The 22,567-nt window shown below is 45.5% G+C and overlaps 1 protein-coding gene across 6 annotated transcripts in view; it reads left to right on the top strand.

Moving 5' to 3' along the window:
• Positions 1-22,567, top strand: part of LOC137378690 (transcription initiation factor TFIID subunit 4-like) — a 459,938-nt gene that overhangs the window by 319,869 nt on the left and 117,502 nt on the right. For 5 of the 6 annotated variants that reach the window (XM_068049031.1, XM_068049028.1, XM_068049032.1 and 2 more), the window contains one exon: positions 11,126-11,263. In XM_068049031.1, coding sequence (XP_067905132.1) covers positions 11,126-11,263 — 138 coding nt within the window. The remainder of the gene's footprint in view (positions 1-11,125; positions 11,264-22,567) is intronic. The other variant, XM_068049029.1, reaches the window with a different exon arrangement.

Raw genomic sequence — 22,567 nt, 5'->3', positions numbered from 1 at the left:
TGAGAGGAGTTATAGGGAGGTAGTCACACCTCACACCTCAGGTAAAAGAAGTAGGTAGATGGGTTACCGTCAGGGGAAGGAGAGGGAACCAGCAGGCAGTGCAGGGATCCTCTGTGGCCGTTTCCCTCAACAACAGGTATATCGTTTTGGATACTGTTGGGGACGACTTACCAGGGGTAAGCAATGGGGTACAGGTCTCTGGCACAGAGTCTGTCCCTGTTGCTCAGAAGGGAAGGGGGAACAGGAGCAGAGCATTAGTCATTGGGGACTCCATAGTTAGGGGAACAGATAGGAGGTTCTGTGGGAACGAGAGAGACTCACGGTTGGTGTGTTGCCTCCCAGGTGCCAGGGTTCGTGATGTTTCGGATCGTGTTTTTGGGATCCTTAAGGGGGAGGGGGAGCAGCCCCAAGTCGTGGTCCACATAGGCACCAATGACATAGGTAGGAAGAGAGATGGGGATTTAAGGCAGAAATTCAGGGAGCTAGGGTGGAAGCTTAGAGCGAGAACAAACAGAGTTGTTATCTCTGGGTTGTTGCCCGTGCCACGTGATAGTGAAGCGAGGAATAGGGAGAGAGAGAAGTTGAACACGTGGCTGCAGGGATGGTGTAGCAGGGAGGGTTTTGGTTTCCTGGATAATTGGGGCTCTTTCTGGGGTAGGTGGGACCTCTACAAACAGGATGGTCTTCACCTGAACCAGAGGGGTACCAATATCCTGGGGGGGAGATTTGCTAGTGCTCTTCGGGGGGGTTTAAACTAATTCAGCAGGGGGATGGGAACCTAAATTGTAGTTCCAGTGTACAGGATGTTGAGAGTAGTGAGGTCAGGGATAAGGTTACAAGGACGCAAGAGGGCACTGGCAAGCAAGAACTTGGTTTAAAGTGTGTCTACTTCAACGCCAGGAGCATCCGGAATAAGGTGGGTGAGCTTGCAGCATGGGTTGGTACCTGGGATCTCGATGTTGTGGCCATTTTGGAGACATGAGTAGAGCAGGGACAGGAATGGATGTTGCAGGTTCCGGGATTTGGATGTTTCAGTAAGGACAGAGAAGATGGTAAAAGAGGGGGGGGGGGGGGTGTGGCATTGTTAATCAAGGAGAGTATTATGGCGGCAGAAAGGACGTTTGAGGACTCGTCTACTGAGGTAGTATGGGCCGAGGTTAGAAACAGGAGAGGAGAGGTCACCCTGTTGGGAGTTTTCTATAGACCTCCGAATAGTTCCAGAGATGTAGAGGAAAGGATAGCGAAGATGATTCTCGACAGGAGCGAGAGTAGCAGGGTAGTTGTTATAGGGGACTTTAACTTTCCAAATATTTACTGGAAATACTATAGTTCGAGTACTTTAGATGGGTCAGTTTTTGTCCAGTGTGTGCAGGAGGGTTTTCTGACACAGTATGTAGACAGGCCAACCAGGGGCGATGCCACATTGAATTTGGTACTGGGTAATGAACCCGGCCAGGTGTTAGATTTAGATGTAGGTGAGCACTTTGGTGATAGTGATCACAATTCGGTTAGGTTTACCTTAGCGATGGGCAGGGACAGGTATATACTGCAGGGCAAGAATTATAACTGGGGGAAAGGAAATTATGATGCGATTAGGCAAGATTTAGGATGCGTAGGATGGGGAAGGAAACTACAGGGGATGGGCACAATCGAAATGTGGAGCTTATTCAAGGAGCAGCTACTGCGTGTCCTTGATAAGTATGTACCTGTCAGGCAGGGAGGAAGTTGTCGAGCGAGGGAGCCGTGGTTTACTAAAGAAGTTGAAGCGCTTGTCAAGAGGAAGAAGAAGGCTTATGTTAGGATGAGACGTGAAGGCTCAGTTAGAGCGCTTGAGAGTTACAAGCTAGCCAGGATGGATCCAAAGGGAGAGCTAAGAAGAGCAAGGAGAGGACACGAGAAGTCATTGGCGGATCGGATCGAGGAAAACCCTAAGGCTTTCTATAGGTATATCAGGAATAAAAGAATGACTAGACGTAGATTAGGGCCAATCAAGGATAGTAGTGGGAAGTTGTGTGTGGAATCACAGGAGATAGGGGAAGCGTTAAATGAATATTTTTCGTCAGTATTTACAGTAGAGAAAGAAAATGTTGTCGAGGAGAATACTGAGATACAGACTACTAGGCTAGATGGGATTGAGGTTCACAAGGAGGAGGTGTTAGCAATTTTGGAAAGTGTGAAAATAGATAAGTCCCCGGGGCCAGATGGGATTTATCCTAGGATTCTCTGGGAAGCCAGGGAGGAGATTGCAGAGCCTTTGTCCTTGATCTTTATGTCGTCATTGTCGACAGGAATAGTGCCGGAAGACTGGAGGATAGCAAATGTTGTCCCCTTGTTCAAGAAGGGGAGTAGAGACAGCCCTGGTAATTATAGACCTGTGAGCCTTACTTCGGTTGTGGGTAAAATGTTGGTAAAAGTTATAAGAGATAGGATTTATAATCATCTTGAAAAGAATAAGTTCATTAGCGATAGTCAGCACGGTTTTGTGAAAGGTAGGTCGTGCATCACAAACCTTATTGAGTTTTTCGAGCAGGTGACCAAACAGGTGGATGAGGGTAAAGCCGTGGATGTGGTGTATATGGATTTCAGTAAGGCGTTTGATAAGGTTCCCCACGGTAGGCTATTGCAGAAAATACGGAAGTATGGGACTGAAGGTGATTTAGTGCTTTGGATCAGAAATTGGCTAGCTGAAAGAAGACAGAGGGTGGTGGTTGATGGCAAATGTTCATCCTGGAGTTTAGTTACTAGTGGTGTACCGCAAGGATCTGTTTTGGGCCACTGCTGTTTGTCATTTTTATAAATGACCTGGATGAGGGTGTAGAAGGGTGGGTTAGTAAATTTGCGGATGACACGAAGGTCGGTGGAGTTGTGGATAGTGCCGAAGGATGTTGTAGGTTACATTCTCATTCTCAGTGACACCGAGCCCTGCCGTCACTCTCAGTGACACCGAACCCTGCTGTCATTCTCAGTGACACCGAACCCTGCCGTCATTCTCAGTGACACCGAACCCTGCCGTCACTCTCAGTGACACCGAACCCTGCCGTCACTCTCAGTGACACCGAACCCTGCAGTCACTCTCAGTGACATTGAACCCTGCAGTCACTCTGTGACACCGAACTCTGCAGTCCCTCTCAGTGACATTGAATCCTTTAGTCACTCTCAGTGACACCGAACTCTGCAGTCACTCTGTGACACCGAACTCTGCAGTCACTCTGTGACACCGAACTCTGCAGTCACTCTGTGACATCGAATCCTTTAGTCACTCTTAGTGACTCCGAACCCTGCAGTCACTCTCAGTGACATCGAATCCTTTAGTCACTCTCAGTGACACCGAACCCTGCAGTCACTCTCAGTGACACCGAACTCTGCAGTCACTCTCAGTGACTCCGAACCCTGCCGTCACTCTCAGTGATACCGAACCCTGCAGTCACTCTCAGTGACACCAAACCCTGCAGTCCCTCTCAGTGACATCGAATTCTTTAGTCACTCTCAGTGACACCGAACTCTGCCGTCACTCTCAGTGACACCGAACCCTGCCGTCACTCTCAGTGACACCGAACCCTGCAGTCACTCTCAGTGACACCGAACTCTGCAGTCACTCTGTGACATCGAATCCTTTAGTCACTCAGTGACACCGAACTCTTCAGTCACTCTCAGTGACACCGAACCCTGCAGTCACTCTGTGACCCCGAACTCTGCAGTCACTCTGTGACATCGAATCCTTTAGTCACTCTGTGACACTGAACTCTGCAGTCACTCTCAGTGACACCGAACTCTGCAGTCACTCTGTGACACCGAGCCCTGCCGTCACTCTCAGTGACACCGAACTCTGCAGTCACTCTCAGTGACATCGAATCCTTTAGTCACTCTCAGTGACTCCGAACCCTGCAGTCACTCTCAGTGACACCAAACCCTGCAGTCACTCTCAGTGACACCGAGCCCTGCTGAAACTCTCAGTGACACCGAACCCTCCCGTCACTCTCAGTGACTCCAAACCTCACAGTCAGTCTCAGTGCTAGTCTCTTGTGTCTGTTGGCTGTAAGGATCTGAGAGAAAATGGGGTTTGAGGCTTTGTAAATTCGGTTGGGTGTGGCAGCGCAATTTGGGACTAAATTAGTAATGTAATTGAGGTATCATAGGCAGGCTGATGTTGGAAGTCTAAAGGTATTACATAAGGTAGTAATGGGCACACTGAGGTTGGGATTGAACAGAGGGATTTTCACTCTGCTTCTAATCGTACTGTATTTGACACTGGGTGCCTGGAATAGAAACTATAATTCCCTCGTGTTAATGTGCACAGTTAAAAAAAGATTGAAGGAAAATTCAGATTCCTTTCATTCTAAAATTCAGGAATTTCAGTGTGACCCTATTTGATTCTTTCTGGCACTGAGACTGGTAGATTGGTGCTGCTGTTTGGCATATACCAACCTTTTTCAAGGCAGTATCTTCAGAGTTTGTACTTGAGCATGGATAGTAACCTGGAAAAGAAGAGGTTCAACGGGAGTTTCTCATGATGAGAGAAAGCTTGTGTTTTCCCCAAGGAGGAAATATCAAATTGAGACTGAGAGAGTTCCCTTGAAGAAATGGAGAAAAACTTGATGGAAGCTTAACCCAAGAGCAATGTTGGTAGAGAGTGAGGAACAGATTGGCTATTTACTTGCCAAGTCCCTTCCTCTCTCTCTCTCCACCCCGCCCAAAAATACATCTGCATGTGATGTGGTTATTCCCAAAGATTGTTACTCTTCTGTCTTTCTGGATGGAAAGTAAGCCTAAGGGTTCTGGGGGCTTGGAACTGTGATTGCAGTGTATTCTATCTACAGAATTCATTGCAGCAACTTGCGAAGGCTTCTTCGGCAGTACCTCCCAAACCCACAACCTTCATCACCTCGAAGGATAAGGGCAACAGGTAAATGGGAACACCCTCATTTCCAAGTCTCTCACCATTCTGACTTGGACATATATCAGCCTTTCCTTCTTTATTGCTGGGTTAAAACTTTGGAACTTTCAAACTAACAGCACTGTGGGACCATCTTAACCACATGGACTACAGCAGTTCAATAAGAAGGCTCACCACCACCACCACCACCTTCTCAAGGGCAACATGAGGATGAGCAATAAATACTGTCCTACGACACCCACATCCTGAGAATTAATTTCTTGCTCGAAAGCGAGGCATTGTAAATAGGGTCAGGAGACAGATGTGATTTTGAAGAGACAGGATTGAGGGATATGAAGAGAAGGGAGGTTGGTAGTGTTCATCTCTGAAACTTGGACAGGTCTTTTGAGATTTTTCTGGATTGTTCGGAGTGATGTGATTAGTTGTATGATTAATGCGGGTTCCCAGTTTACACAACAATAGAATAATACAGAGCATTCAGAAGTGGACCATTCAACCATTCAGGTCAAATTCAGCATGACCTTTTAAAATTTGGGCATGGGATGAAGAAAGCAGGGACCAAGTATGGATATGGTTTTTACTTAATATTTTTAGTTGTTTATTAATATACTTTCTGAACTGTGACTGTATTATCTGTGTGTATTCAAGAGACAGTGGAATACTTTGGTCTGCTCATTTCCTTTTCCTCTCCGCTTGGGTTCCTAAGAGAAAGGGAGTGAGGAAGTACCCCACAATAATGATTGATTCGGTATTTTTCAAAAGGTGTTAGACTGGGCAAGGTGACATTTACAGGGCAAACAGCTGGATGAATGCATCTAAATGGGCCACAGTTCTGACTGACATTTTGACTCAGTTACTCTGGCGGTTTGGAGGAGATGCTCTGCTTGGTGTCCGCACAGCAGTTCTGCATGTGGCCCCTTGGCATGTCAGCGTGTCTGGTTCCATTAGCAAATGCTGGGAACGCAAGAAGGCAGGAAGCGGGAAGCTCCTGATCCACATGTTTGATATTGTAGACAACAAAATGCTAATAGGGTGGAAATTAAGGGAGAGTAATAGTATTGTTTCAGTTATTCCCACCTTGCTCAAGGGTCTGACTTATCGGACAATACATTAGTCAAGTGTCCATCCTAATTCTGTGGACTGAGGCAATGAGTGGGCTTTGAGCTTCATGTGCACACTATCTCGTCAGGTTCACTGGATGATTTTTCCTCCCCCTAGCCTAAAACAAGCCTCCTGCTCCCCTATTGGCCCGCCCTCCTGCTCCCCTATGGCCCGCCCTCCTGCTCCCCTACGGCCCGCCCTCCTGCTCCCCTACGGCCCACCCTCCTGCTCGCCTATTGGCCCACCCTCCTGCTCCCCTATTGGCCCGCCCTCCTGCTCCCCTATTGGCCCACCCTCCTGCCCCTATGGGCCCGCCCTCCTGCTCCCCTATGGGCCCGCCCTCCTGCTCCCCTATGGGCCCGCCCTCCTGCTCCCCTATGGGCCCGCCCTCCTGCTCCCCTATGGGCCCGCCCTCCTGCTCCCCTATGGGCCCGCCCTCCTGCTCCCTTATCAGCCTGCCCTCCTGCTCCCCTACAGCCCACCCTCCTGCCCCCTATCAGCCCGCCCTCCTACTCCCCTTTCGGCCCCCGCCCTCCTGCTCCCCTACGACCCGCCCTCCTGCTCCCCTACGGCCCACCCTCCTGTTTGCCAGAGACTCTGCACAAATGACAAATCGAATATGTAATCTCTAGTCTTAATGCTTTATGCTTTACTCAGTCGTTTCCAACTGTCACTCTTTTTCTGAAGGTCATGCTTAGTGATACCTCACTTAGAGGATGGCATTGCGTTCACCATTTGGAAAAGATGGTCAGTCCCTCGCCACCGAAACCCACCTCTTTGGTAGTGCATTGAGAAAGTTATTTACACTGGTAATGTAAATCTCAGCAAAATAAAATGAACTACATCATTTGCATTAAGAGCGGCCAGAGGCCAATTGGCCTGAACTTGTAAGAGCTGAGATTGCATTAAATGCAAAAGCATAGCCCCTTTCAGCTATGTAATTGCAGGACCCAGCTAGGAAGATGATTGTGATTTTAGAGACAGTGGCTGAGGGGCTTATTCTGATATTACGGAAGCTTTAGTAGTTGTGCAAATGTGGAGTGCTGCAAGAACCCTGCTTGAACAGAAAATGCGGCAAAGGTGCCCATTGCAGAGCCAAGCTTTCAAACTGGGAGAGGGTTAGGTGGAGGGATGGTGGTGTCAGGTAACAGTATTTATGGAGATAGTTCCAGAGTGCAAAATAAGGTTAGCCCGTATAAATGTTGCCCAAAATCCTGTATGAACATACGAATTAGGAGCAGGATTGGCCACTCGTCCCTTCGAGCCTGCTCCGCCATTCAATAAGTTCATGGCTGAACTACTCCCGATAACCTTCCACCCCCTTGCTTATATTCCACTTCAGAACTTTTAAGTTCTCTATATCCCATTGTGTCCGTGCTGGCTCTTTGAATGAGCTATCCAATTAGTCCCAACCCCCTGCTCTTTCCCCATAACCCTCCAGATTTCTCTTTTTCAAGTATTTATCCAATTCCCTTTTGAAAGTTAATATTGAATCCACTTCCACTGCCCTTTCAGGCAACACATTCCAGATCATCATAACTCACTCCATTAAAAAAAACTGCCTCTGGATTTTTTGGCAATTAACTTCTATCTGTGTTCTCCTGTCAGTGGGAACAATTTCTTCCTCTTTATCAAAACACCTCTTGGTTTTGAACATTATCCACAGCCATGATCACCTCATTTCCACCTCTGCCTTTATCTCACCCTCATTGCTGTTGAAACACTCATTTATACCTCTCACTCCCAGGCTCAACCTCCCAAATGATTCCTCGGCTGGCTTCCCGAGATCCATGCAACATAAACTCCAACTCCTGCTTGCTGCATCCTAGCCTTACCCCTATTGCCTTTGTCTTTGCTGACTTCCTGACAGCCACATAGAGTTCAGAGTACTTGCAGTTGTTTACACATTTCTTCACAACCTCGCCCCACTCTAACTCCCTAGTGCCCTTACATACAGACATGCGAATTAAGAGCAGGAGTAGGCCATTCGGTCCTTCGAGCCTGCTCCGCCATTCAACAAGATCATGGCTGGTCTGATTGTAACCTAAGTATATTCCCGCCTACCCCCAGTAACCTTTCAACCCCATGCTTATTAAGAATCCATCTACCTCTGCCTTTAAAATAGTCAAAGACTCTGTCTGCTTCAATCGCCTTTTGAGGAAGAGAATTCCAAAGATTCACCAGCCTTTGAGAGAAAAAACTTTTCCTCATCTCTGTCTCAAATGGGCAACGCCTTATTTTTAAACGGTGACCCCTAGCTCTAGATTCTCTCATAAGAGGAAACATCCTTTTCACATCCACCCTGTCAAGACCCCTCAGCATCTTATATGTTTCAATCAAGTCGCCTCTTACTGTTCTAGATTCCAGCGGCGACAAGCCTAGCCTGTCCAATCTTTCCTCATAGGACAACCTGCCCATTCCAGCTATTGGTCCAGTAAACCACCTCTGAAGTGCTTCCAACGCATTTACATCCTTCCTTAAATAAGGAGACCAGTACTGTACACAGCACTGCAGATGTGGTCTCACCAATGCCCTGTATAATTGAAGCATAACCTCCCTACTTTTGTATTCAATTCCGCTCGCAATAAATGATAACATTCTATTAGGTTTCTTAATTACATGCTGTATCTGCATACTAACCTTTTGCGATTCATGCACTAGGACATCCAGATCCCTTTGCATCTCAGAGCTTCACAATCTCTCACCATTCAGATAATATGCTTTTTTATTCCTCTTGCCAAAATGGACAGTTTCACATTTTCCCACATTATACTCCACTTGCCAGATCTTTGCCCACTCACTTAACCTATCTATATCCCTTTGTAGCCTCCTTATATCCTCTTCACAAGTTACTTTCCTACCTATCTTTGCGTCTTCACCAAATTTAGCAACCATACCTTCGGTCCCTTCATATAAATTGTAAAAGGTTGAGGCCCCAGCACATATCCTGTAGCACACCACTCGTTACATCTTGCCAACCAGAAAATGACCCTTTATGCCTAATTTCTGTTTCCTGTTAGCTAGCTAGTCTATCCATGCCAAAATGTTACCCCCTACACTATGAGCTTTTATTTTCTGCAATAACTTTTGATGTGGCACTTTATCAAATGCCTTCTGGAAATCTAAGTAAAGTACATCCACTGGTTCCCCTTTATCCACAGCACATGTTACTTCAAAGAACTCCAACAAATTGATTAAACATGATTTCCCTTTCACAAAACCATTTTGAATCTGCCGGATTACCTTGAATTTTTCTGAGTGCCCTGCTATAGCGTTTTTAATAATAGCTTCTAACATTTTCCCCACGACAGATGTTAAGCTAACTGGCCTGTAGTTTCCTGCTTTCTGTCTCCCTCCCTTTTTGAATAAACAAGTTACATTAGCTATTTTCCAATCTAATGGAACCTTCCGCCCCCCCTCTCTATCTTGGGTGGCAGAGCCTTTAGCTGACTTGGCTGTACTCTCCAGAACTGTCTCCCTAAAGCCTGGGCTGAATTTTAATTGCTCACCGCGCTCTCCCCGATAACGTAGATGGGGGCAGCTGCCACGTCCTCGTCAACGGTGTCCGGCGCCACCTTGCAGGCGCCATTTTTAAAGGGCTTTAAGCCCTTAACACACATTTAAATTTCTAAAGGAACATTAGTGCTGATTTTTATTAAATAAACACTTATGTTATGGAGGCCCTTCTCCAACCCCCCAATGGTCTTTTAATTTGGCCCTCATTGACAAAAAACACTTTATTCCCTACCCGAACCTCCCCCCCCCAACCCCCCAAATCTTCAATCATTTGCCCTTCAACCCCTTCCCATCATTCACACAACCAATAAAAATTAATTTCCCCAACACCCCCCCTCTGAAAATTTTATTCCTCCCCCCACTCCCCATGAGGTTCTCGCCTTAGAACTTCGTACCGAGTTCCTAAAGCATGAAGCACGAACTGCGGCCGTAAAATTGGCGTGGGACGGCCGCCGTCTGCAGGTAAGTTTATTTACATATCATTAATGTTACTTTAAATATGCAGATGAAGGGCCTGTCACCAGGCAGCAGGGGAAGCCGCACTAAGGTCTCCCCACCGCTGCTAATATGCGGCGGGCCCTTCTCTATGTTGGGGGTCGAGGTGGGCCGCTCCCTGCAGAATTTTACCACCGCCCCCCCCCCCCCCCCCCCGCACCGCTGTGACCCCGTGGTGTCGAGGGCCTGGTAAAATTCAGCCCCCAGTGTCCCTAAATTGTTCCTACTTGCTACCTGTCTAGCCACCTTCAAAAGCTTCTTCAAAACCAACCACTTGCCCTTCAGACATTTAGGCTAACCCTTCCATGTCCTTAATTTTCATCTCTGCGAAATGCCTTGTCACATTCACAACAAATATTGCATTTATATAGCCTCTTTCGTGTAATAAAATGTCCTAAGGTGCTTCACAGGAGTGTTATCAAATAGAATTTGGCACCGACCCAGATTAAAATGTAGGTCAGAGGGGTGGGTGTAAAGGAGCAACTTGAAGGAGGAGAAAGAGGCAGATAAGCTTAGGAAGGGAATGCCAGACTTGGAGCCCAAGTAACTGAAGGCACGGCCGCTAATGGTGGAGCGATAAAAATCAGAAATGCTCGAGGCCAGAATTGGAGGAGAGCAAAGACCTCGGAGGGTTGTGGAGATGGAGGAGGTTACAGAGAGAGGGGTGAGACCATGGAGGGATTTGAAAACAGGATGAGAATTTTAAAATCGAAGTGTTGCTTTACTGGGAACCAATGTAGGTCAGCAAGCACAGGGGTAATGGGTGAATAGGCCTTGTTGCAAGTTAAGATGCAGGCAGCTTATTAAAGACACAAGGTAAATGTAAGTTGCTGTTTAGGATTGATCTTATTTTAGGCATCGGCATCTTGTGCACTCTCTCCCTCTCTTTCTCTCTGTCTCCCTCTCTTTCTCTCTGTCTCCCTCTCTGTCTACCTCTCTCTGTGCCTCCCTCACTGTCTTTGTATCTCTCTCTCTCTCTCTCAGTATGTTTTAGTGTATTTTGTTTCTTGGTTAGATTCTTTTTTCAATGTATTTAGTCCATCAATGTTAAGCTAAGACAGAAGGACAAGTTGCCGTGTGTACATGTTTACTAACCTTATCTGTTTTACTCCTCCACAGATGCAGCAGCAGGAGCTGGCACAGATGAGGCAACGAGATGCAAACCTAACAGCTCTTGCTGCCATCGGCCCGCGCAAGAAACGCAAACTGGACTCCCCGGGACCACAGGCAACTGAGGTGGGAATGGCAACTGGCGAGGTAACCAGATAGATAGCCTACATAAAAAGCACTGCACTGCGTTCTGACAACTTAAGAGGTGTGGTTGCAACAATATATTTTTTCTGTTGATGCTAAGCGTTTGGCTCTCTTTTTAATTCACATCACAAAAGTTAGCGCAACCATTTCTGAATCTTGATACATGCTTTAAAAGATGTTTGCAGCTTGTTGAATGAACTTATTAATATTAATGTCTATGTCACCACCCTTTTTTTAAAGGGTTATGCTGCAGCAAAAATCTATGGAATTTTTTTCTGATGTTGCTGAAGAATTGACTGTTGTTTGGGTCTCACCCTTCAGGTTAATCTCTCACTTTAGGTAATTTTTACAATTTTCTGAAAGCTTCAAGTTGGCTGTGGAATGGGAAGTTTTGTCTCTTCCAATTTTTGAGGTTGAACAAAGTTCAATATGAACTTATTGCCTCCCTCCGCACACCAAATGCTCATATGGTATCAGTGCAAGGTCCTGTGTGGCTGCAGCATTTCAGGCTGTTCCGCAGGTACCACAGCATTTCATGGTGTTCCGCAGGTACCACAGCCCTTTCACCAATGCTTTCTAAAAACGTCAAGCCTGAGAAAAGCACATCCCTCACCTTAAATTCTCTGCTTTGACTCCTTTCACCTGATGGCATGACATCATGTTGTTCACTAGATTCTACAATGGTACTAGCAAATTGGAAGTTAGCAAATGTAATTCCACAATTCAAGAAAGGAGGAAGAGAGAAAACAGGGAAATAAAGGCCAGTTAGCCTGACATTAGTTGTCAGGAAAATGCTGGAATCTTATTATTATGGAAGTTTTAGCAATGCACTCAGAAAATCATACTATGATCAAAGTCAACATGGTTTTATGAAAGGGAAATCGTGTTTGATAAATTCATTAGAGTTTTTTGACAAGTAGAAACAACCCATTTACAACCTTAGGTACGCGGTGGCGTAGTGGTATTGTCACTGGACTAGTAACCGAGAGACCCAGGATATTGCTCTGGGGACAAGGGTTCAAATCCCACCACAGCAGAAGGCGGAATTTGAATTCAATTAATAAATCTGGAATTAAAAAAAAGCTAGTCTAATGGTGGCCATGAAACCATTGTCGATTGTTGTAAAAACCCATCTGATTCACTAATGTCCTTTAGGGAAGGAAATCTGCTGTCCTTACCTCGTCTGTCCTACATGTGACTCCAGACGCACAGCAATGTGGTTGACTCTTAACTGCCCTCTGAAATAGCCCAGCAAGCCACTCAGTTGGCAGCTCACTGCCACCTTCTCAAGGGCAATTAGGGATGGGCAATAAATGCTGGCCTGGCCAGCGACACCCACATCCCATGAATGAATAAAAAAATTTTTAAAAACCTTTGCTGATGTCTGTGAAGGTCAATGCTTCAGAAGCAGGTTCTGCCACATGTGAAGCTGCCAAGTGACGCTGTGAGTTGTTGTTTTTGATGTTGGCGCCTGATACCAAGTTGCTGTAGCCACTGGTCGTCGTGGTAGTGCACACCAGTCCACAGGATGTGTCGCCATTTTCCTCTTTCACCAGCTAGTGACTCCCAGGTGTGATAGTCGACATTTAGGCCCTTCATGTCACGCTTGCAAGCATCCTTGAAATGGAGATTTGGGTGCCCCACTGGTCGCCTGGCCCCAGCTACCTCACCATACAGAAGGTCCTTGGGTGTGCGACCGTCTTCCATCCTGCAGATGTGTCCGATCCACCGAAGCTGCCTCTGTTTGTTAAGTGCCAACACACGTTGGAGCTCTGCCTTTTAGAGGACTGCCACATTTGTGGTATTGTCCTGCCAGGATATACCCATAATATGCCGCAGACAGCGAAAATGGAAATTATTGAGCTTCTTTTCCTGGTAAGTAAGTCGCCCATGTTGACAACCAAATGGCAAGGTGCTGAGAACACAGGCCTTATAAACCATCAGCTTGGTCCAAAGGGTCAGCTTGGTGTTATTCCATGCACATTTTGCTAGTCAGCCAGAGGTGGTAACTGCTTTCCCTATGTCGTGTCCTGCATCAAGGACAGATTTTCTGTCACTGTGGACCCAAGGTAGCAGAATTTGTGAACCACTTTCAGTGGGGCGTTATTTAGTGTGATCAGGGGCAGAGATGCAACACCTTGTCCCATGACCACGGTTTCTTGACGTACCTAGTAAGATAGATAAAGGGGAACCAGTAGAAGTCATATACTCGGATTTCCAAAATGGATTCAATAAGGTGCCGTACAAAAGGTTAATGTACAAGATAAGGGCTCATGGAGTTGGGGCAATATATTAGCATGAATAAAGGATTGATTAATGGACAGGAAGCAGAGAGTAGAGATAAACGGGGCATTTTCAAGTTGGCAGGCTGCAACTAGTGGAGTGCCGCAAGGATCAGTGCTGTGCCCTCAGCTATTTACAATCTATATTAATGACTTAGACAAAGACATCGAGAGTAATGCATCTAAATTTGCTGACAGTACAAAATTAAGTGGCAATGTAAGCTGTGTGGAGGACTGCAAAGTGATATAGACAGATTAAGTGAGTGGGCAACAAGGTGGCAGATGGAGTATAATGTGGGGAAGTGCAAAATCCTTCACTTCGGTAGTAAGAACAAAAAAGCAGAATATTTTTTCAAAGGCGTGAAATTTTTAATTGTTGATGTTCAGATGGACTTGTGTGTACTTGAACAAGGAACACAGAAAGTTAGCAAGCAATTAAGAAGGCAAATGGCATATTGGCCTTTATTGCAGGGGGACTGGAGTACAAGAATAAGGAAGTCTTGCTACAATTGTACAGGGCTTTGGCACGACCACACCTGGAGGACTGTGTGTAGTTTTGGTCACCATATATAAGGAGGAATATACTTACCTTGGAGGCGGTACAGTGAAGGCTCACTAGATTGGTTCCTTGGATGAGGGGCTGAGTAAATTGGGCATATACTGTCTGGAGTTTAGAAGAATGAGAGGTGATCTCATTGAAACATACAAGATTCTGAAGGGGCTTGACAGGATAGACGCGGTTTTGTTTCCCCCTGCCTAGGGAATCTAGAACATGGGAGCACAGCCTCAGGATAAGGGGTTGATCATTTAGGACTGAGATGAGGAGAAATTTCTTCAGTCAAAGGGTTGTGAATTTTTGGGATTGTCTACTGAGAGGGTTGTGGTTGCTCCATTGTTGAGTATACTTAAGGCTGAGATAGACAGATTTTTGGTCTCTTAGGGAATCGAGGGATATGCGAAGTGGGGGAGTAGAGTTGAGGTAGAAGATCAGCGTTGATTGTATTGAATAGCAGAGCCGGCTCAAGGGCTGAATGGTTTACTTCTTCTACTATTTCTTATGTTCTTATTGTATTTCAGGTTGCGGGTTTGGGACTGTCTGGCACTGTCGTTGAGAAGGCTGAACTGTATCAAGTTCAGTCATTTCAGGGTGCGTGTCGTGGCATTTTGTGAGAACAGGACTGGGCATTGCTCCAGTGGTCTCCTTGGCCCAATGGCCTTGGTATGAACAGTCCTGGCTGAGGTATGAGGGCATTGCTGGTACTTGTGGAAATGTATCCTGGACTAATACTGCCAACCACATGTCCAGGATGCAAAGGATCTGTTGGGAGAGCCGACCCACCTGGTTGACTCTGTTCCATTGTCTTGTGCGCACATGGCTGACCTTGGACAGGGATCGTGCAATCTCAGCCAGTAGGTTTGAAGTCGTCCATGACCAGTGTACACTGCAGGACACCAGCTGTGTCATTAACGAAACGAACCAGAGCAGGTTTTTGTTTTGTTCTGCATTCCAAATGAATTTTGGTTTGGATGAACCATTTGTGTTAACAGTGCCTTCCCTTGTGAGGAATGCACTTGGGGTGATGTTTTGTCCTGGTGGCATCATTTGTTGAACCACACCAGTGTCACTTTGCTGGTCCAAAATAGTCCTGAGTCGCCTTCATCAAGAGGGGGAAATGAGGCCAACTGCCTCAACCAGTTACAATAGACCATCAGTTGTCCAATTCGAGAGCAGCTATGTCACATACTTGCAGGAGTCTGGCTGAAAATGAACACCCATTCTGGAAGCATTGTGGCGTTAGTGCCTGCCTCTGGCAGTTTTCATGGTGTGTATTACAATTTAAGGCTCATTTTCCTGAGGTTCAGTAGTTTGAACACCTTATTTTTCACACAAAAATCTATTTTACACAAAATGATACTAGACAGCTTGAAGACAAAGTTGGCAAAACCAGGGGTCGTTGATGCTGAACAAAAGCTGCTTTAGATATCTCACACCCAGCACCTACTTGATTATGAGAGATATCGAGTTATTTTGCCCTGTGTTCTGTGTCAAAATGGAGCACTCTTACTTCCAAGCTATTGGGAGAAAAGGAATGTAATTTTAACCTATTTTTTAGATCATTTTCACCCCACATTTCATCATTTCACATCCTTTGTGTGCCTCTGGCTGTCATCTTTGTTTCTCAAAAGCAAAGTGAATGTGACTTTTTTTCCATAGAGGAGTCACAGAATACCTCGGAGGCCTGTGGCTGTTACTGGACAACTCTCTCTCTCTCTCTCTCTCGCCTGCTTTCAGCCAAACTGAAAGGCTTGTCATAGTTTTCATCTCCTCAGAAATGAGCCGCAGGCACCAGCCAGGAGGAGAAGATGCTGGCAGCTTGATTAGGTCTCAGCGCTGATTCATTCCCACTGACAGCAAATCTCTGGCTTTCCAAATTAGTCTGAAACAAAGGCAGCTCTCAGATCCGTGCCAAGCTTAAGTTAAACGGGTAATGACCTTTCCATGGCATCAAGCTGCTGGAGTTGACCTCTGCTGAAATTTAAAGTCACTGATTGCTACCGTTTGTTGATAAGATATATCCTCCATTCGGGGTCTGAACCACAATGGTGATTGAAAGTTGCAGCTAGTCCTGTGACCCATACTGCTGCAGGGGCTGAAACTGATAGCTGTTCAGGGCTCTCTTGAGCTTGATCTTAAATCCAGAGGCACACAAAGGCCCATAGAGTTCCCGCAGGAGGATTAGTTACACAGCAAGCAATGGGAGGCATTCAGAAGAGGGAACTGAGGGTTGGGGGCAGGGAGGGGGAGTGTAGTGGGATGAGAGAGACTAATTTGCTCTCAGTTTAAGCACTGTATTCACATTGTTCTGGGTGTGTGCAAACCTGGTTCTAATAAACATTGTCATTTAAGTTAGTTGGGAGGGAAGGCACAGTAGGATTGTGATTTTTTTTTCCCCCAGCTGCCACGATTGTTTACATGTGCTTGTGAAGACAAGCCACAAGTTGCTGTAGTGACCAACAGGAAAGGTATTTTGTTCCTTTAGGTTCTGGAATTTTTTTGTTATGACATAAATCCACTTCATTTTTCTACAGTGAAATGCTTTCTTCTCCCAGTAGCGACTGCCTTTCCTCTCCATGTGTAAGCTTCATCTCAGCATTTATAAATTCAAGATCACTAAACGGAATGAAGGGTGAGGTAAGCTGAGAACATGTTCACTGATGCTCAGTTTGGGTTCTGCCAGGACTACTTGGCTCCAGACCTCATTACAGCTTTGGTCCAAACATGGACAAAAGAGCTGAATTCCAGAGGTGAGGTGAGAGTGACTGCCCTTGACATCAAGGCAGCATTTGACCTTGTGCGGCATCAAGGAAGCCTAGCGAACCTGGAATCACTGGGAATCGGGGAAAAAAAGCTTTGTTTGTTGCAGTCATACCGAGCACGAAGGAAGGTTGTTTGATGCTAATCATCTCAGGCCCAGGACTTCAGTGCAGGAGTTCCTCAGAGCAGTGGCCTAGGCCCAACCATCTTCAGCTGCTTCATCAATGACTTTCTTTCCATCATAAGAACAGAGTGAGGATGATAGCTGATGATTGCACTGTGTTCAGTTCCATTTGCAACTCCTCAGATACTGAAACAATCTGTGCCCACATAAGGCAAGACCTGGACAACATTAAGGCTTTAAAAATAAGTGGCAAGTGACATTAGCACCACATAAATGCCAGCTAATGACCATCTCCAACAACCACCTCCCTTTGACATTCAACAGCATTACCATCATCGAATCCCCCACCATCAAATTCCTGGGGTTACCATTGAGCAGAAACTTAAGTGGACCAGCAAGTAAATACTGTGGTTCCAACAGCAGGTCAGAGACTGGGAATTCTGCAGTGAGTGACTCATCTCCTGACCCCCTAAAGTCTTTCCACAGTCTACAAGACACAAGTCCAGATTGTGATTGAATACTCTCCACTTGCCTGGATGGATGCAGCTCCAACGACATTCAAGAAGCTCAACATCATCCAGGGCAAAGCAGCCCGCTTGATCGGTACTCCATCCATCACCTTAAACATTCACTCCCTCCACCACTGACGCGCAATGGCAGCAGTGTGTACCATCTACAAGATGCACTGCAGCAATGCACCAAGGCTCCTTAGACAGCACCTTCCAAACCCGTGACCTCTACCAACTAGAAGGACAAGGGCAGCAAATGCATGGGAACACGACCACTGCAAGTTCACCTCCAAGTCACACACTGTCCTGACTTGAAGCTATATTGCCATTCCTTCACTGCTTTTTAACACTGTCTCAGCTATTTTTTTCTGGAAGGCTGCTCTATGCCCACAACCAATGCAGAAAGAATTTCTTCTAATCTCAGCTTCTTGTCAAGGTTTGATTTTAACCATTCATGTTACTCAGTCTCTACTCCCAGTCTTGTTTCAAACCCCTGCCTTGATCGACGGCATATGTGCCTTATTGGCCTGTTAAAAACCTTGATCTTGTCCCCCAATCTTTATCCAGTGTCACGCTCTGTAAGCCATTCTTCATAACTTTGCAATTTGCAGAATCATCTTCATCATTCTTCTCTGAACTCTCATTATACAGTGTATATAGTGGAAATACAGTGATTTATAAATATTTCCACTGGAGTACAGACTTGTCATCCAGAATTGAATCTGCCTCCACCACACTCTCAGGCAGTGCATTTCCGATCCTAACCACTCACTGTGTAAAAAGAAAAGTTTTTCTTCATGTTGCTTTTGCTCCTTTTGCTGTTCACCTTAAATCGGTGTCCTCTGGTTCTTGATCCTTCAGCCACTGGGAACTGTTTCTCCCTATGCACTTTCTCTAGCCTCCTCATGATTTTGCACACCTCTATCAAATCTCCTCTCAGCCTTCTCTAAAGAGAACAACCCCAGCTTTGCCTATCTATCCTTGCAACTGAAGACCTTCATGCCCGGAACCATTCTAGTAAACCTTTCCTGTACCCTCTCTAAAGCCGTCACATTTTTCTTGAAGTGTGGTGCTCAGAATTGGACTCAACGCTTCAGTTGAGCACAAACCAGCATTTTATAAAGGTTTACCTTAACTTCCTTCCTTTTATACTCTATACCTCTGTTTATAAATCTCATATGTCTTATTAAACGCTTTCTCAACCTGACCTTCAACAATTTGTGCACATATATCTACAAGTCCCTCTGCTCCTGCACCCCCTTTAGAATTGTATCTTTTATTTTCTACTGCCTTTCCCCGTTCTTTCTACCAAAATGTATCACTTCACACTTCTCTGCATTAAATTCCAACTGACACATGTCCACCCATTCCACCAGCCTGTCTGTGTCCTCTTGAAGTCTATCACTAACCTCTTCACAGTTCACAATACTTCCAAGTTTTGTGTATCTGCAAATTTTGAAATTGTTCCCTGTCTAGGTCATTTGTGCATTTGGTAAAACGGTTAGCCGAAAAGAGAGTGTGCGAGTTGTTAGGACCAGGTGAGAAGGGGTCTAGGGGTTCCCTCTCAGCCTTTGCCTGGATTAACCGTAACAGAGTTTAATTTTAGAAACACCGTGTCTAGTTCCCCCTCAGTGAATCCTTGTTCACTGCTCCAATTGTAAGGCAAAGAAATCAGACAGGTTTTCATAGATTTAAATAAGAAAGGTGGAAGTTTATTAATTTTAAACTCTAATCCGGTTAACGACTACGAATATGCGACGCAACCACGCTAGCATGCATGCGCAATAAACACACATGCAGATAGAGACAGAAAAAGCATAGTAGAATAAAGGGGAAAAGTTTGAGGCAATCTGAAGAAGGGTCACTGACCTGAAACGTCAACTCTGCTTCTCTCTCCACACATACAGCCAGACCTGCTGAGTATTTCCAGCATTTCTTGTTTTTATTTCAAATTTCCGGCATCCGCAGTAATTTGCTTTTTATTTCAGTTTAAAATCAACGTTCATATGACGAATTTAATATGCCGCATTCATGGCAGGTGGGGGTCTGCATGACAGAGTGCTTTTTATTTGTTGCGAGTTCTTTAGTTCCTTGGTTTCTGAATGCTGAAAGATGTTTGTTCAGTAAATATACACATAATTTTTTAAATTAAAATTAATGCACGTGGCTAAAACAGTGTCACCCTAGCCATAGCTGTCAGCAATTTCTATTGGACAACACTGTTTTAGAAAACTCACAAAGGCGCGATGGGCTGAATGGACTCTTGTGTTGTTAAGATCTTTGATTCTGTGAATGTGAATGTGAACAGTGAGTGTTGGTGAACTGTTCAGCAAGATCCCCCATCTCTCATATGCACTTTTGGCAGTGTCATGCAGTCCCACACCTGCCAAGAATGAGGCACATTAATTTCATCACATAGACAATAAACTTCAAATTGTTGCTAGGAAGAAGAGAAGGCCTGTTAAAAGGAATTGCCAGGCCCCCGGCCGGAAAGACATTTTTGCATATTAGCAGACGGTGTTGAACAAAGGAAGCTATCCCCTGCTCTCATACAATACACAAAAGAGACCTGGTCAAACCAGTTGGTCACATGATCACCTACTGGCCAACTTGGGGAGTTTTAAATTGTAGAGACAGTGTTTGAAGGCAGAAAGTTCTTGGATTGAAAAGAGTCTCTCCTCTGCTCTCACCTCTTTCTCACCAGCTTTGGAATCCATTGAATACACATGAACCCCAAGAGAGAAAAGTCTCCTACAGTGAACAAGGTTTAAGAAGAATACTGGACCCCAACGAAAAGCAAGATCTACCTACAAGCAAGGACTATACAGTGAGCTCGAAGACCCGTAACTGAAAACTCTTCAGATATTGCCTCAAACTTTTTCCCTTTATTTCTTCTCGTTTCTGTCTCTATTTGCATGTGTGTATCGCGTATGCATGCAAGTTTGAGCGCGTCATGTATCTGTAGGCGTCAACCGAATTAGGGTTTAAGTTTTAATAAATTTCACTTTTCTTCTTTAAACCTGGGAAAGTTTGTTTGTGCTCATTTCTTTGCCTTATAATTGGAAAGTGCTGAACAAGGATTCACCAAGGGGGAGCTCAAAACATGGTGTGTATAAAATTAAACCCTGTTACAGTAAGACCAGGTGAAGGCTGAGTGGGACCCCTAGACATCTTTCTCACCTGGTCGTAACAGAAATTTGGGTGCTAGCATCCGGAATCTTACCGACAAACGAGAGAAATTGGAAGTGGGAAGTCAAATTGTTCCCAGTCAAAAAAAAATGAGCAAGTTTTCAATACCAATTTTCTTGTGGTTGTGTGTGATTGAATACTAACATGTCTACAACTGAAGCTAGTAGCTCCCTAAGCCAGGGTGAAGTAAATTGGGATAAGTTACAGTGGTTAGCACCACAGCCTCACAGCTCCAGCGACCCGCGTTCGGTCCTGGGTACTGCCTGTGCAGAGTTTGCAAGTTCTCCCTGTGACCGCGTGGGTTTCCTCCGGGTGCTCTGGTTTCCTCCCACCTGCCAAAGACTTGCGGGTTGATAGATAAATTGGCCATTGTAAAAATTGCTCCTAGGGTAGGTAGGTGGTAGGAGAATTGAGGGAAGGTGGGGATGTGAAAGGGAAAACGGGATTAATGTAGGGTTAGTATAAATGGGTGGTTGATAGTTGGCCCGGACTCGGTGGGCCATAGGGCCTGTTTCGGTGCTGTATCTCTCTATGACTCTAAATTAAAAGCACTGTCTATGGAGGAGTTGAGGAAAATGGCTGAGCAGTGTGAGATCACTGTACGTGGCAAGGCTAGGAAGTCTGAACTCCTAAGGCTAGTGGCCAACCATTTTTCCCTTGAATCTGAAGAAGCAGAAGCAGTGTTAGAAGTAGACCCAGACAGGGCACTGCTAGCAAAGATACAATTGGAACAAAGGAAACTTGAATTGGGGGAAAGAGAAAAAAAGGGAGGGAGAGCCTTCCGGAAGGAACGTGAAGAGAAAGAAAGAGCCTTCCAGAAGGAACGTGAAGAAAATAAAAGGCAGCAGAGAGAGAGAAAGAATATTCCAGAAAGAATGTGAAGAAGGAGAGTTGAAGCGGCTTGAGTTAACTAGGGGGTGACAGAGTAACCCCAGTGAAAGCATGGCCAAGATGGAGGAGCATAATTCAGGGCTGGGTACAAAATTGCCAAAACTGGCTCAACTAATTCCGAATTTCAATGAGGAAGATGTGGCGACATTGTTTGTGTCTTTTGAGAAACTGGCAAGGTACCTAAAATGGTCAGCTGAGACCTGGCCTCTTTTACTGCAAAGCAAGCTAACTGGAAAAGCCCATGAGGTTTATTCCCTGTTGCCAGATGAGAGTTCATCAAATTATGAACTGACCAAAAATGCTATCCTTGGGGCATATGAATTAGTACCCGAAGCCTAATGCCAAAAGTCTAGAACACTCAAGAAATAAGCTAATCAAATTTATCTGGAGTTTGAAAGAAGTAAACAGCTGGTCTTTGACCAGTGGCTGAGGGCTCTTAAAGTCCAGCTCAGCTATGAGAATCTCAGAGAAGTAATTCTGTTAGAGGGGAATTTAAACACTCCCACTCTCCATAAAGACCAATGTAGAGGAGCAGCGGGTCCAGAGAGCCCGGCAAGCGGCCGTTCTAACCGATGAGTTTGCTCTCATTTATAAGTCCGTTTCCCAGTCACCCCCACAAGTCCGAAAAGGATTGGGTAGGAAGGTAATAGAAGCCCAGGCAGTCCTGGGAGAGAAAGGAAAGCAGGAGACACAGGGGGCCCTCCTCCAGCCAAAAAGGAAGGTGCTGTGAGCAAGAGTGAGACCCATAGACCTGTGTGCTTCCATTGTAATAAAGCAGGGCATTTAAAAGCAAGCTGACTGCTGGAAACTAAAGGGAAAACCTGTAGGATTAATCAGGGCACACCTGCTCTGGAGAAGCAAACCTGATGGAAAGCACCGCAGAACAAGCTGTAGCTTTAACTACAGTAAGAGTGAGACCCAGAAAGCATACAACTGCAAGTGCAGGAAAATTTAATAGGGTTCCTGTGGGTTATCAGGACTTTGTGTTTGAAGGGA

The sequence above is a fragment of the Heterodontus francisci genome, chromosome 17 (genome assembly GCF_036365525.1).
Source record: "Heterodontus francisci isolate sHetFra1 chromosome 17, sHetFra1.hap1, whole genome shotgun sequence".
NCBI lineage: Eukaryota > Metazoa > Chordata > Chondrichthyes > Heterodontiformes > Heterodontidae > Heterodontus > Heterodontus francisci.
This window is presented reverse-complemented; position numbering and strand designations above follow the sequence as displayed.